The 16,451-nt window shown below is 41.7% G+C and overlaps 1 protein-coding gene across 3 annotated transcripts in view; it reads left to right on the top strand.

Annotated features, from left to right (window-relative positions):
• The window catches only part of PCDH19 (protocadherin 19), a 122,503-nt gene that overhangs the window by 54,408 nt on the left and 51,644 nt on the right, over positions 1 to 16,451 (top strand). For all 3 annotated transcript variants that reach the window (XM_087941076.1, XM_087941077.1, XM_087941078.1), the window contains exon 3: positions 12,106 to 12,164. In XM_087941076.1, coding sequence (XP_087797202.1) covers positions 12,106 to 12,164 — 59 coding nt within the window. The remainder of the gene's footprint in view (positions 1 to 12,105; positions 12,165 to 16,451) is intronic.

Here is a 16,451-nt window from a genome sequence, read left to right on the forward strand (position 1 = left end):
CCTTGCCAATTTGTCACTTCATTTCTGCCTTCCACATTAATATATTCTTTTTTTTCAGTGGCAGCGCCAGTAGTTGGAAACAGCTTCCAAAGCCGTTCCCTTCCTCCTGGTTGGTTTTCCGGAAAACTTGGAATAATTTTGGACAACCTTTGCTTGATTGAATCTCTTCTCGATGCCATCTTGCTTTCTGTTTCTTGCTTTGTTCTTGGTTCTGGTGGTTTTTGCATTCTTAAGTTTGTAGAGAACCACAAGGATGACATTGGAAAGGCTGCAGAGGTGATGGTTAGCAAAACGCAAAATGCATGAAAGGGTTAGAAAGAAATTCAAGATTGCCGTGGCTTGACTTTCTTCAGCATCAGAAGGAAGAAAGGACAAATGTCATCGAGCTTTCAAGTTTCTGCTACTAAAGCTCTGCTTTTTTAAAAATTTATAAAATAAATTTTTGTTAATCACATTTACATAGCTGCCATCTCACCCATATTGTAAATTTCCAGTATTTCACATGGAGTCCATTTCCTTCTTGAAAGGCTGGCATGTTTTTATATGGAAGCTGATGTAGTCAACATTATTGCAATTGGTTTGATTAGTATTAACCTCACCACAAATGTTTTAATTGTTGTTTATGTGTCCTGTAAAGCCACCCAAAGTCACTGGATTGCAACGGGGGCAGAAGTGAAATAGATAAAACAATTTTGGTGTGAAACACAGCACAGATGGCAATTTAATTCATTGGCGCTCCAGTGATGTGGTTGGTCTTCCTTCTTTTAAAGCTTGATGCTCCTTAACTTCACTGATCTAGACAAAGAATATTTGAAGGCGAAGAGTTCCCTCTCTTTCTCTCTCTCTTTTGTGTGGAGACACATTTGCTGTGTGAGTCCCCATCTGAAGTTTTGAAACGCTTCACTATCTTGGCAGTATGGAAAGGTTAAAAGATTGGTGCGGATGAAAGCTGGGAGAACATTTTGCTTTTCTAAGATAAAGAGAGAAAAAGATAGGGATGTGGGGACTTAGATGATTTGTAAGTTGAAGGTTTTCAGCTCGTGGCTCTTCTGCAAATCAGTTCAATGAAGAATGATTAGATCAGTTTCCCCCAAACTGGTTCTTGGGGGTTCTGGATCCCGTAGTCCTAAATACGCCTGAAAATGTATTTAACGGGAAAGCTGGCTTTGGGGAACGTGTATGGGAAAGCTGGCTTAGGGGAAACATCAGGAATAGTAGGCTTGCCAATGACAGAACTGGGTCCCTAAATAGCAGAGCATGTGTTTAAGCAGCCTGCCTCCCCCACCCAGCTGGCATGCGCCGGAGGCCCTGAGATGGCAGCTCCCCAGATGATCAGCTTGCATGGCTGGGAATCCCAGATGCTGCCATTCCAACGTCTTTTGGAGATGGCAGAGTTGAGAGAGGACTTGCCTAGAGACATACTTTAATATAGATAGATAGATAGATAGATAGATAGATAGATAGATAGATAGATGAGAGAGAGAGAGAGAGAGAGAGAGAGAGAGAGAGGATTATAGAATTACATATAGAATGATATAGATAGAATTAGAGATGAGATAGATAAATAGATGATAGAAAGATAGACAGATAGATAGATAATGGATGGATGGATAGATAGATAGATAGATAGATAGATAGATAGATAGATAGATAATAGATGGATGGATAATAGATAGATAGATAATAGATGGATGGATGGATGGATAGATTGATGATAGATACATAGATAGATAGATAGATAGATAGATAGATAGATAGATAGATAGATAGATGATAGATAGATAGATAGATAGATAGATAAAGATTTTAAAGTTTGGCTTCTGTGGCTGCTAGAGATCAACCTGCGTCTTCCTATTCAGGCTCCCTCTTGACCTGCTCTATGGGAATTAATTGAAGTTTGAGTAATAGTGGAAGAAGCACTTAAGGAGACCCAGCTGCAGGCTGACTTAGTCAGCACAGAGGCTTGGCATACAAGAGGCCCCGAGCCCTCTGATATGCTTAGATGACAAAGAGAACAGCCAAAAAAAACAACAACAATGACACCCAACCTGTCTACTTGGAAGAAATGTGACTCAGCAAATGAGTTAGGCTGGTTCGTCAGAGCTATAAGAAAGCAGCTTGATTGACTCTTTAGGGCAAGTCAGCGTTTAATTCCCTACCTATGGCTTTGCTTGTTTGCTGTCGTTGCATTATCTGGAACCCTGGGCCGTAAATGAACTGTTCTTTGATATTTCTGAACATAATATTTGAACTCTTTTGCAAAAAGTAAGTTCTGGTGCTTATTTGTCGATGTAATGGTGTGTGGGAAGGACCTTGGGAGACTGGCCCACTGCCTAGGGAATAGTCAGAGAAAGGATAGCATAGCCCTCAGCTGGATAGCGGACAGGGCAAGGGGCTCAGAAGAGACCTTCCCTAGTTTCTTGGGCTGCATAGGGTGGGGGAAGAATTGTACTTCCAGACTGGCAAGATTCTTTCAATGTAGTTTTACAACAAAGTAGAATTAGCTCATCTAATTGTGATTCCTATCTGATTTACCCCACAAGGCTGACAACTGCTCAGAAAACTATTGAGTTTGCTGTGTACTTTGTGTTTCTTTGATTAAAGATTTACGACTGCAACAAATCCCTTGAGTTCATGTCAGAAGCTGGCAACCCTGAAGAAGATGTCTTTTCCTTTGAGTTGTAGAAAACAACAGGAGTTCCAGTTTGAAGGACTCAATAGGATCGGCCAAAATTAGGGGCGTAATATTTCCTACCAGATACCTCTGATGTGAAGATGACAATGTTCTGTCAACGAGTACATGGTAGCTGCACAATTAATCAGATTTCCCCCCATGAAATTGATCAGGTTCTTTTTTATTCCATCTAAAGGTGCATTTTCACAACTAATACATGAAAAGAATGTATAAGGGGCTTTTCACGACTGTACGTTTGGTAAGAATGAGAAGGAAGTCCTTTGTGGAGGTTAGTCTACACTAGGGGTGTCTAACCTTGGCAACTTTAAGACTTGTGGATTGTGGGGGAATTCTGGAAGTTGAAGTCTTAAAGTTGCCAAGGTTGGAAAGATCTGGTCTACACCAACCAAGCTCCTCCAAACAGGAGGAAATTCCTGATCAGCCTAGAATCATGTGAAGGAGTCTTATGTGTAGCAGTTAGGTCAAAACTCAGGACAGAAATGTCAAATATGTCAACACAACCACCAGTTGTATAGCTTCAAAACTAAGTACAACCAGCCATGGTACAGCCTCAGGAAGGCAAAACAAGAAAGCTCCTTAAATCAGTGGCTCCCAATCTTTTGGGTGTCAGAGACCAGTTTTGTGGAGGGAGGTTTTCCCCATGGACCAGGTGTGTATGTGGTTTTGTCTGCTGCCTGGATCCCATGTGTGCACCGAGGGGGCTTCACTCACTTGTGCAACCCTGTTCTTTATGGACCAGCCCTGGGGTTGGAGACCCCTGCCTGAAATAAGCCCTGGGATTGGGGACCCCTGCTTTAAATAATGGCAGCCGTGAGAGAAAGAAGCACTGCAATTAAACTATAGTGCTGGGATGAAGTGCCAGTCTTTACTAGCACTTCATCCCAGTTGTTTTTATAATGGCTTCACAAGCCATTATAAAAAAATAATAAAATAATAATTATAATTATAAATAATAAATAATAAAATATAATAAAATAAAATAATAAAAAATAATTATTATTTTTTTATAAAAAAAATAATATTTCAGAAAATAGCCTAAGAAAAGGTTTGTGCTAGGTATAAGGTGAAGGAGAAAAAAAAAATCGTGATAGACTTTCAAGATTCGGACTCCCTTATAAGATGCTTTCCAAGACTCCTATTTCCTACATTTAGCTATCTGGAAGGGCTGAGAGATACGCACACAAGAGAATAGCTCCTTCATTCTGATGGAAGACAGTCGCCTTGGTTAAACAGACCCACCTTTGATGGGAACAAAATAATCCTAGCGGTGACATCTCTCTTTCTGGGAATGTGCAGTTGAATTTGAGCTGACAACTGATGTCACACCGGGCTGAGCTGAGAGATTCTAGCAACCGCTGCTGAGTTCTTGCTAGCGAATCTGATACGGCGCATGTAGATCGGTACGTACGCAAGGACCTTTCTTCCGCTTGCCAAACATCAGGCAGTGTGGTTTCTGCATGTGTTGGCACTAATCCGTTCACTGGCCACACGCTGTGAACCAACATAGGCCTAGATGTTGGTAAACTCTGAGAAGGAGCCCCTCTCTAGGGTTGGGTTGGCTAACCCTACTTTGTGGCAGTCAATATACTTAACCCTTCCTTCCTTTTTTGCGGTACTTGAATTGGTATCTTTTCCATGCTTAATTGCAAAGTGATTTCAGCTTGAAGGGGTGGGGAAGCTACACTGAATGTTTGCAAAGAAAAGCTGGAGGAAGATGGGGTCTCCTCTGCAACCATCATTTTCTCGTTGCCCTGCACTCTTTTGACAGACTTGGGCCCAGCCTCTAATGTCCTTGTTTTTTTCTCTCTCTCTCCCGTTCTTGGGTTAGCACAGCTGTAGCCATGACAGCATCTTAGAAAAATGAGCAGCGCTGCCAAAAATCCACTTTCATAAACTGGAGGCTGCAGCATTTTTAAAGAAAGAAAGGAAGAGCATTTTCCTGCTGAGACTCTTCAGTTGCTTTGATTGCCAAACCATCCTACAAGAACAAGGAGGGCATGTCAAAGGCTGAAGGTTTTCTGCACGAAGTCTCCCACTTGACTATTCAGCAGGGATTATTATAATGCCAGAACAATAACCGAGCCAGGTTGGCGAGGCCAACTCCCCCTAGGTTGTTTGTATCCTGTTGTTGTGCTCCGCCAGCAGCCAGCAGAGCTGGCAGCAGATTCGGACAGTGAGGAGGTTGGGGAGGAACAGGGGCCAGTCCTGGAGTCTGGGAAAGGCGCTGATGAGTGCATCAGAGGCAGAGATGGGGCCGGGGCTGTCCGACAGTTATCAGCTGCCTTCGGAGTCGGACATCAGTGAGGAAGAAGAACAGCTGGAGCCTGTTTCCAGTGTGTGCATGCGCAGAGTGCCAGAAGAAGGGAACAGCTAAGGAACAAGGGTCGACTCAGGAGTAAAGCCACAGGTCAACAGTGAATGGCCCCTCCGATAGGGAATAAAAGAAGAGTGAAAGGGGAGTGGGGTTTTGCAGGAGACAATTAGTTCATTTGGGTGAAGATCTGTTCCTACATTCTTGCCAAGTATTGTCTGCTACAGTGTGGCATCTGAACGATATCGGCCTGGCAACTTTCCAAGCCAGATAAAGGTCTGTAGTTGTGCGATCTCTTGAAAGATTGTTGGCTGGGACTTTGCTGGAGAGGAATTCACTGTAAACTAAATAAAAGGGGTTTATTGGGATGAGGAGTCGGCTTTGTGCTGTTGGGGAAGCCTAGGTCAGGACACCTGTCTTGATTATTTTTACAAATAACTCAAGGCGGTGAACATATCCAACTCACCTTCTGCCTCCTAGTTTCCTCACAATAACAACAATCCTGGGAAGTGTGTTAGGCTGAGAGAGAGAAAGGACTGGCCCAAGCTTCCCCATGTAGGGTTTCATGGCTAAGGTGGGACCTGAACTCGTCTCCTGATGTCCTAATCACAAGACCAGACTGGTTTTAGATCACACTGGTTCTCTTGCGGATAATGTGCTTCTCCTTGGGAGGTGCTTGTTTTTCTTATTTGTACTGTGCTTGCATTTTTTCCCCCAAAAATAGTTACGGTTGACCAGGAATGCTTTAAACATTACTAGCTTGGAACCAAAGTGTAGCCTGAATCTTCACAATCTTATATGCCCTGCATATAATCTTATTCTGGGAGGAACTGCAGCCCCTTTTCATATATTGCCTTGTTGAAGTTGCATGGACTTCCTTCACGTATGGAGTGTGCATGTGTAGGGATTTGGAATTGTCCTAGGAAGGGACTGGAAAGTTGGCCTGTACATCCAGGTCTCCAGCAGATGGTAGACATTTGAGCTTCAACTCAGCAGTTCATTCTTAACCTGTTCAAATAGGATGCAATACGAGTAACAATACATATTGATTGGGGCGTAAGCTGGTGATGGTTCTGCTTTGAATTTTGCTACTTTGTGAATAGCTACCTTCCTCTTCTCTCGAGGCCTTTTCCTTAAGGTATCACAGGTAGACTGGAAGGAGCGTGAGCAGTGCCCTACTCTGTGCACAGAATGGATGACAGATAGATGGGGTGACTCTTTAGAACTACAAATTATTTCCGAGCAGACCGACAGCATGACGGCATTGGAAGGGACCTTGGCGATCTAGTCCGACCATCTTCTCAAGCAGGAAACCTTATCCCATTTCAGACTTATGCCATTTCTCTCTGCTTTCTCCTGTTTTTCTTGCCTCAGCCCACTCCCCTGTTCCATCTTCCAGGTTTTGGCCATTTCTGCTTGAGGATTTTTAGTCTATAATGTTTATATGGATTTCTCTCCGGATCTCTTTATCTCTTAGCTTCTCCTTGCTCTTCTGCTTTGATTCCCTTTTCTCCCCCCACCCCCATTCTCCTCTGCTGCTGTATCTGTTTCTTCTTTGTTCCTGCCCACTCCAGCTTGGTCATATCTTACCCTTTTTATAAACTGATCTGTTTCTGCCTTTTTCGTACAGTTGATACTTCCCCTCCGAGAAATCTGAATGTTTGGGAATATTCCGAGACATCATGGGGGCTCGATCAGCAGGCGAGATGCTGTTGATAGAAAGGCTGCATCTTGCTTTTTGTTTATTATATTTCAAGATAAAAGGAGTTGGGATCTTTCTCTTCCAGGACCTGAACTGTGAGATTTAATAGTGCTGGGGTGTTTTGAGGTGAAGGAAGGAGAATAAAGGTCTTGTTGCCAATATAGATTCTAAGGCGAAACAGCTGTCACATCCCCTTAGTCAACACATACCGTTCCTTGCTGGATATTTCTTCATGTCCAACTCAATTTTGATCTAGCCAAGCAATACAGAATGCCTTGCTGTGTCCTCTTGGGAACCACTGTCAGAACCTCGTACACTGTAACTTTAAAATTACCTTTCCTACCCAAACAGTGGAATTTTGTAAAGAGTGTATAAACAAACCGCCCAATGTCAGCTCGAAGAATCAGGGCCATTCGTTAAGTTGCAGATCATCAAATGTACTGCTCAATCCTGCACACAAGAATCTGGTCAACTAAAGTTCAGTACCAAATTGGCTTCAGATAAGAGTCAAAGGAATTCAAGAGGAATTGAATTTGGACTGTTTGTGGCGATGTAATGACTCTAGGCTGATGACGCACTTATCTCCACCCCCATCTCTACCTGCTTTTCTCCTATACCCAGTTAAATAATGATGGTGCCCTGATCTTTATAGAATTACTGTTAACTGTATTACATGTGTAGAAAGAAGTGATTTCTAGAGCCTGGAATTGAGTTCACACTTCATTCCTGTATTCTTGGTGTAAATTTGAAAGGGTGCCATTCGTTTCTGTAATTTGGACTGATGCAACTAGAGATGTGATCATTGCTAAGAAACAATGAGGACACGGTGCATGCGGGTCCACGTGTAGATAAAGGTAGAAGCAAATTGGAACAGGAAATCTTCCGTCCGATTTTCATTGCGTGGCGGGGGAAAAGCTTTCCATTAAAATGACCTTCTCCACTTAAGTGAAGTGTAACGTATTTCAGTAGGTGTAAGTTATAGAAGCTGTTCTGAACCGACTTCTGTTTATGAAAATTTAGCTTTGGCAAATACGATGTGCAAGCTGTTGTGATCAAGTGCTTCCTCTCCTTTGAGATGTGTCATTGACTTTTTTTTTTTTTGAGTATATGGCTCCTCAATTTATTCATATCTGCTTGTGCCCATCAAATGCTTAGCAATGCCTTCTGGGTTAGGTGGGCCGTTGTTCTCCTTTCCAAAGGGCTGCACAACTCTTCACCTGTTTGCCTCTTTAAAAGCTGCCCCCGCCTGGCCTTAAGATAATAAATATTTTCCTGCAAGAGGTAATGCAGAAAAGAAGAGGGTTAGGAAGCTTGGTTCAAACATGTCTTAGGCAGCCTTAAATACAGGCCTGGCATCTTGTTAGTCTTGGACTTATGGCCACAACTGACCCCAAAACTTCCATTGCTAAGCAAGGCGGTTGTTAAAGTGAGTTTTGCCCCGTTTTGTAACCTTTTTGCCACAGTTGTTAAGTGAATCCCTGCTGTGGTGAAGTCAATCATGTGGCCCTTAAGTGAATCAGGCTCCTGCTCCAATTCTGGAAGTTTTTAAGAAGAGATTGAAATGGTATAGGATTACCTGTCTGTGCAGGGGGGTTGGACTAGAAGACCTCCAAGGTCCCTTCCAACTCTGTCCTATTCCTATTCCTATTCCTATTCCTATTCCTATTCTATTCCATCCCATCCCATCCCATCCCATCCCATCCTATTCTTATTCTATTCTTATTCTTATTCTATTCTTCTATTCTTATTCTACTCTATTCTGTTCTGCTTCTATTCTATTCGTATTCTATTCGTATTCTATTATTCTTATTCTATTCTATTCTATTCTATTCTATTCTATTCTATTCTATTCTATTCTATTCTATTCTATTCTATTCTATTCCCCTATTGACTTTGCTTATTGGAACCCAGTTGGGAAGGTTACAAATGGTGACCACAGCATTCCCAAGGCTGTTCAACTGTCATAAATACATGCCAATTGCCAAATTCAATAAATAAAAAGGAGGGGGGAAATGGCCAAATGAAAGACAGTTGGTGGCTCCACCCACTTTTGGCTTGGATTCCACCTATTCCTGGCCTCGACCCCACCTACCAATTTCACCTTCTAGAAGAATATAGCCATTGACCAAAGGAACAAATGCCTGTCCCTGTTCCAAATGGGCAAAATTTTCCATGAGAATTGTAGTTTTTTTTTTTTTTTTTCCCATCTCGGCATGAATGCCAGGAGCGGGGGAAGAGTGGTTGCTTTCTTTGTGTAATGTATTTATTTCCCATGATTTATTTCCCACTTTAATTGCTGGAGCTAAATAGAACCATCAGTGAGACAGATTACCCTGAGAAATGCAAACTGTAAACTTTGGCACATTTCCCCAAAAATGGTGTAGGAGTTTGGACGCTCCATTTAACGTAGATTAATAGTTCCCTCATTTCTGCTTTGGAGATAGCTTCCAGATATGCCTCCCCTTGGTCAGGATTGTAATGAATCCCACCCAGCATAAGCATGAGAAACTTGGAGGACCACCTAGCTCATGATCTCCCTCTTTTCCCCCTCCATCTTCTAAAATTGCAAGAAGAACATACCAACAAACAACATGTAGGCAAAAAAGAGGCAGAGGCTGGAGATGGAGTCAAGCAAGGAATCAGCCTAGAATCATTACGTTCTCACCAACGGTCAAAGTCAACCCCCTCTTGAATTCCATTGACTCTTATCTAATTCCAATTTAATGCTCACTGTTAGTTAACTAAATTCTTGCATATAGGCATGAGCAATAAATCAACTTAACATTAATTTAATGTGTGGTTCCTAGTCTTTGTTCCTCATACACTTTACTTCTTTGTGGTCTGACACATAATTTCAATGATGCAGTGGCTAGAATGCAGCATTGCAGGCTGATTCTACCCACGGTCTGAAGTTCGCTTCTGATGGGTCTTAAGGTTGACTCAACCTTCCATCTTTCCAAAGTTGGTAAAATGAAGACCCAGATTGTTGTGGGGCAATATGCTGAAACCACCCAAAAAGTGCCATAAAGCACTATGGTGTGGCATATAAGTCTAAGCACTCTTGCTACTTCTCAGTTCTAGTGATCTTCAGGTATGGTTAGGACTCAACTCCAAAATACCCAACCAGACTGAATCACACTGAGCCCTAAAGCTTGCAATGTGAATTTGGTCCACTTCTCTAACCGTTCTTGTAAAGTTGTCCTAAAAAAAGAGCAGGGTCGATATACAAGTTGGAGAGAAGCAAGGAAATCAAACAGCTGGTAGAATTTACTACCTACAGTGTGGCTGGCTGTAATTATTTATTTGAAACAGTTTTATATCTGCCTTGAGCCAAAAAGTCTCACCAATGTATTTTGCCAAAGGTCAGGCTTACAGACTTACCTACAAGGAAGGGGAGGAGAGAGGGGGAAAAAAAAAGCAAGCATAGAAACCTTTTCTCTGTATTGCAGCTCTTAAAAAGGATCAGCTAGTAGTTACTCCAATGAGTAACTACAGGAGAAAATTTGTTCAATGAGAAAAGATAATATGAAATTGAAACAGAACAGACAAAAGTATAAATATAATGATTTGAATTGAGATGAGATAATCAAAATAAAATTGAGAAAATTAAAAGAGGGGAAAAACTATGTAGAAAATGTAAAATAGTATAAGATATGGAATAGAATACAAAAAGGAGCATGAAATTGAGTTTTGTGTCTGAATAAAGAAGTTCAACCCGGAACCATGCTATTTTCAAAAAAGATGTTTTAGTTGTATTTTGTATGTGTGTAAACCCAAATAAAACTTTATTTAAAAAAAAAAGGATCAGCTAGGAGAACAAGAGAAGATTGTATGATGTGGTTACCACTTGTTGCCTGTTGAAGAGGGAAACGGGTGGTGGAAAACAGTACCTGGGCCATAGCTTTACATATTGATTTCTATAGCCGCCATTTTGTCAAGTGCCTCTGGGCAGTGTACATCATAAAATATAATGATTAAAACATTGCATAGTAAATATACTTGGCACTTAGAAAAATGGCTGCTTTGGAATTTAATACAGCCAGGAAATGAGGCCCTTAACACACTCAAGGACCCAGGCCCAGGCGTACAATCTAGTCTTCATGGGTTTGTGAAAGGTCAACAAGGTAGGAGTCATTCTGATATCCAAAGAGGAGAATATTTCTGAAGGTAGAGAGAACTGCACAGAAAGCACATCTCCTGCCAGCCAACGTTTCTTTGCTGCAGGATCCAATCTGAGTGAATCAAAGGGTCCAGAAGTTTAGTCTTCTGAACTTTTGGAATCATGATGGGCTCCAGCCTGAGCCTGAAAGCTCAGAAGGCTAACCTCTGGTCCTGTCATGCCTCTGTTGGAGTCTGAATCCGAGGAGGAAGATGAACAGCTGACAGGGAGTGGGAAAGTGGCTCTGTTGACTGTGGAGGAAATTGGGGAAGGGCAAAGTCCAGCTGGGCAGAGCAGGAGAGAGGTAGAGCAAGGGAGAGGGAATTCAGAGGAAGACCCAGGCCCACCCCCTCTTCATCCTAGGGCACACAAGGGAAGAATGGAGAAGAGAGCAATGTGGGTTGCGTGGCTTATGGGGGAGGAAAGGGCCCTGATTCCCTTCATTAGCCACACCCGGGAAGAGACTTTAAAAGAGATGCATGCTGAGTGGGGCATCTGCTGGGAAAAAACTTGAGTTTATCTTGTATTGACTTTGGTATCTGTGTTCCTGGCATTCTTCCAACTGTGTTGAATTACGGCCATTCCTTCATGTCTGGAATTCCTTCTCCTGCCCTGCCAGACTAATTACCTCAACTTGCCTTGATTGGACTTATAGTTACAGTTTTTGTTGACCACATTTTGGACTTGATTCTCTGCAGCTAAAGGCTGTTTCTGGGAGAGTTTTTCTCCAGCCAGAAGGTAACCAGGGCATTGGGGGCAAAGTTGGAGCAAATAAAGGGACTCGTACTGATTATCCGACTGTGTTGCCTTTGTCTCACACCCTGGGTCATCACAGGTCCCAGATTGGATCCTGCAACATTATCCTGGGATATGTATATTTGCCTTCATTTCTTGGCTGATGAGACTCTAAGCATGCCCAGTTTACCAGCCTGAATTGGATGGATAGAAACGAATGGGAGAAGACAGTCTCTGGAGGTAATCCTTAGAGATTACCTTAATCTCATTACCAATGACATGGTCTGAACCCTCTGCTGTTACAGGCAGCAAATGACTTGGCGTTCTCCATGGCTTCCGTTGGGTTGTGATAACCATTGAAATAACCACATCGGTGGTGACCCATGGCTAAGCTCTGATTAAGCTCCGTTTATGATTTTTTTTTTGTCCCAACAAGCTTAGCGATTCCAAATTGCCAATGAACGATGTGTGTAACCATCTCTGTTTTCTTCCATTCCTTTCAGACCGAAAACTACTCGTTTGATTCCAACTATGTGAACAGCCGAGCTCATTTAATAAAAAGGTAGGTGGGGCATTGGGTGCGTTTTTGGGGCATCAAAGCCAAATTGTTTAATTCATTCCCACTGGCTTCTTATTTTCGATGCAAAATCTGCTCACTTGGTTTTGGGGGATTGGGCAGTGATGGTGGTGGAGGAGAGAGCTTCCTCCAAGGAAATTAGTAAATAGGTACATCTTAGTAAACCCTCGCCGCTTTTGGCTTTCAAAGGCTTTTTGTCAAACTCAACTCCAACCCACATCCCAAACTCATTCTGAGTGATGTCTTCCTTCATACATAGGAGTGGTGTAGAGTCAGGCAAAATTCTGTTATCCAAACAACTTAAAAAATCGTAGTTGATTTCTCTGCACAAAACATAAAATGAGGAAGCTGGAGCTTGGAGAATGGTCTCTGCTTTGGAAGAAGAGAGAGGGGAAAAAAATAAGCTCCTAATGGATTGATTCGGCACCTTTTTTTTAAAAAAAATAACCTGTTCGAATGGCAAGGAAAAACAACATTGGTACTTTGATATGTCCCCATCTACTATTCCTCTTTAATTCAACTATTTCTTTCTCTTTCAAAGAATTTGTTTATTGCCCAGCTTCTTTCAAGCGTAAGCTAGAAAATGAATGTGATCCCTTGGGGATGTGTTGATAATAATAATTACTAACATCTCACTAGTCATTACCTCTAGCGTAGGAATGAGAGTTCATTCTGATTCTATCCTTCTTGTATCCATCCAATACTTCCACTTTCAATATCCTTAAATAAAGTTCTGAAGTAGGATGTATTTGCCAGGGATTTGGTATCTGCTTCTTTAGCAGCCAACCTCATTGTGACTTAAAAGGGCTGAACATCTTTTGACCTTACAGGAACTTCTACTCTTATCTGCCTCAGCATCATGGCTGTGAATGATGTGGTTTAGACCCAAAGGTGTTTTTTCAGGAGGCAACTGGACTTTCTTGTTTTCGCTTCTTATCCAAGAAGCTTCTTCAGCTTTGACAGGATCATGGGGAACAGAAGGATTTATATGGTCCTTGCCGACAGCTGGTCATTTGCATCCTTTTAGATGGTCATTGAGGCCACTTGGAGGTTTATCTGCATCCTCAGTGGCACCGGAGTAGTGCAAAGGGTTCCTGTAGTCTACAATCCCCCCCACCCCGGCTGGAAATCCTTTCCTTACTCCCACACCATTCAAAAGGTGTTCATCCCAAATTGTATAGCTAAAAGTCAGTAGAGATTCTCAGTCATCCAGGTCATAGTTGTCCCAAAGCTGCCAAAGTTGTGGCTTAGAGTCGAGCATCAGGGTGGCTGTGGAACTTGGAAAGTCCTAGTCTAAAATTGGTGGTGGTGTAATGAAGTTTTGCTTATGTGTGTGTGTGTGTTTGCTTCACCAGACCAATACTAAGTTGTTATGTCCGAAAGAGATCTCTTCTTCTATCTGTTGATGGGACCAGCAAAGATTGTTTTGTGCAACCAAGCACATTCATGGCCCATGTGTTCAAAGAGCATGAAGAATGTAAGAAGTTTGCTCTCTGCTTGAAGTTTTCTTCCTCCTTGACTTTTTAATGCTTTCTAAACTTAGATTTCTTTAAATACGTCACATTTTGCGTAATTCTAATCTGGCTTTCTGGGCTGAATCATAATCGTTCCATCAACCAATACATTTTTTTTTGAAGACACTTTGAGGTGCTACCCTGCTGCTTGCTTCAATTCAAGGCTGGAGGTAGGAAATGGATTTCTTTCTGAGACCCCTGAGGCACTTCCCGGATCGCTTTCATCATTTCTTTATTTCAACCCATCTTTCTTTTACCAAAATTAAGTTTGCCAGCCTGGATTTCGCGTTTTTGGACTCTCTTTAAACGTGCTTGCAGTAATCCGTTGAGGTCAGTGACTTTGAGAGAGTGAAGGAGAAGGAATGGCCGAAATCGAGTGTCAATGTAAATCTTCCTTGTTTTTATCTTTGAAACAGCAGAAGACTCCTGGCTGTTTTCAGTTACAACATACTTTGGAATTTTTCCTCAATTTAATCTCTGTTGTCACAGGAAATCTTCCATTTAATTCACACAGTAGGTGGCTGTTCTAACCCAGATGCCCGTACATGAAAAGGGAATAAGCATGGGTTTGCCGGCAATTTTAAATTTGCATGGTTGAATTACGCACTGTTTATATTCTTGTCCCATCTGGCAAAATGTGTTAGATTATAACTCCCATAGATTCTGAGTTAGGGAGGGCGACTGAAGTGTATGAGATTTGTCAGATTTTGAGCAATTAGGCAAAGTTTTAGTGAATCTTTTTCTTATGGTTGTTGTTGGCGTTCAGAATAGCTTTATTTTTGGGAAGTAGAAACCTGGGTGCAGATGAGGTAGAGATAAAAACCAAGACAAATTCCTTGTGTGTCCAATCACACTTGGCCAATAAAGAATTCTATCTATCTATCTATCTATCTATCTATCTATCTATCTATCTATCTATCTATCTATCTATCATCTATCCAATCTCATCTCTCTCTCTCTCTCTCTCTCTCAATAACTAGGAATGTTGCTTGTAGTTTCCAAGCATGGCTCTTGATCTTCCTGCTCATTTATTCCTTTCAACAACATATTCTATTCTATTCTATTCTATTCTATTCTATTCTATTCTATTCTATTCTATTCTATTCTATTGCTATAAATGTCACTCTCTCTTCTGTGCCCCATCTTAGCAATACAGGTAGCTTTTGATTTATGGTGAGTCGCTTAGCATTTGAAGTTATGAATGATGGATCCCCAAAATGGGATTTAACAACCCAAATTCAATGTTCTAATGTACACCCTTCCCCGCTCGAATCAGGTAAAATCAGGCATGGGGCACCCCATGACTGTCATGACTTACAACTGAAATTGTGGGCTCAATTACAGCTGTAAATTGAGGACTATCTGTATTTAGGGGCTAAACTTGCATGTCTATCATAAGGATTGCATTCAAGAACTAAGTGACACAGGTCAAGCTGATTTCAAGTTCCCATGGCAGGGAACAATTGGTGGAAGCAACGGTAAGATTTGTGGAGTCCTTGGTGCTCTCTGAGCTTGGTTATTTTCTTGCAGACATTTCACGCTAGCTCTGATGTTACCCAGTTGGACCATAAAACATCGGCAAGATAACAACCAAGCTCAGAGAGCACCAAGGAGAGTTCAACTCTGAGCTACAAATATTATTATCTTCTGTTGGTAACAGTAAGATCCTCTGAACAATGTTTTAATGCAAGAATTAGAGCTACAGTATAGAATCTTGAAAACTGCATCGAGGATCTCCAGACCCCATTTATTAACAAGTTCATTAAAGTGGAGTCTCATTAAGGGTTTTTTTTTTGACTCTTTATTTCCCAGAATAATTTTGCAATCTGGAGTGAGCTGCCATTTTCTGAGATAAGGTATTCCTGAACTACCTGTTGATAGTTGATTCTTAACATTTCTCCTGATATTTTCCAAGCCTCTTTACAAACTCACATTCAATAACATGGGGATTTTCTGTTTTAGTTTTAAAATAGGAGATCGAGAGCAAACGTTATCGAGCAGGGGTGGGATTCAAAATTTTTAACAACCGGTTCTGTGGGTGTGGCTTAGGTGGTGGGCATGGCTTGGTGGTCATGTGACTGTGTGGACATGGCTTGGTAGTCATGTTATTGGCTGGGTGTGGCCAACTCAATGTCATTCACATCGAGGCATGCATCTCCTCTCCTGGCCTCTCATGACTGTGGGGATGCTGCAACAGTTGTAAGTGTGAAAAATGGTCATAAGTCACTTTTTTCAGTGCCATTGTAACTTTGAATGGTCACTCCACACAAGCAAAGTACCAGCAAAGGAGGGAAAAAAAACTCCAGAGAAGTTCCTGAGACAGGAAGTCTAGTCCTGCCAAGAATGTAATAAGGGTTAACGGAGAGGCAGTTTCTGTAAGCAACACCAGAATGTTTCCTTCCTGCTTTCCTTACAGGATTAGGCCAGTAATTTCTTCTAACAACCGGTTCTCCAAACTGCTTAGAGTGTTAACAACCGGTTCTAGCGAATAGGTGCGAACTGGTAGAATCCCACCTCTGTTATTGAGCCAGTGGGCCATGTGTGCATGTATACATGTTGGATTATGTGTGTGTGTTTGGTGCTGGGCTCTAATGCCGATTTTTTTAAGGCGCTGCTGCTAAAAACACATGTTCAGAAAAAGAATGAAACCATTAACTTGATTAATTGGTGGCAGTTTTGAAATCTATCGGAATCGGTTTTCATAATCAATTCATTCGAACTGATGAATTGATTTAAATGCGGCAGTCTTAATTAGCAT

Source organism: Pseudonaja textilis, chromosome 12 (genome assembly GCF_049901715.1).
Source record: "Pseudonaja textilis isolate UNSWEBS1 chromosome 12, rPseTex1.2, whole genome shotgun sequence".
In the NCBI taxonomy this organism is placed as follows: domain Eukaryota; kingdom Metazoa; phylum Chordata; class Lepidosauria; order Squamata; family Elapidae; genus Pseudonaja; species Pseudonaja textilis.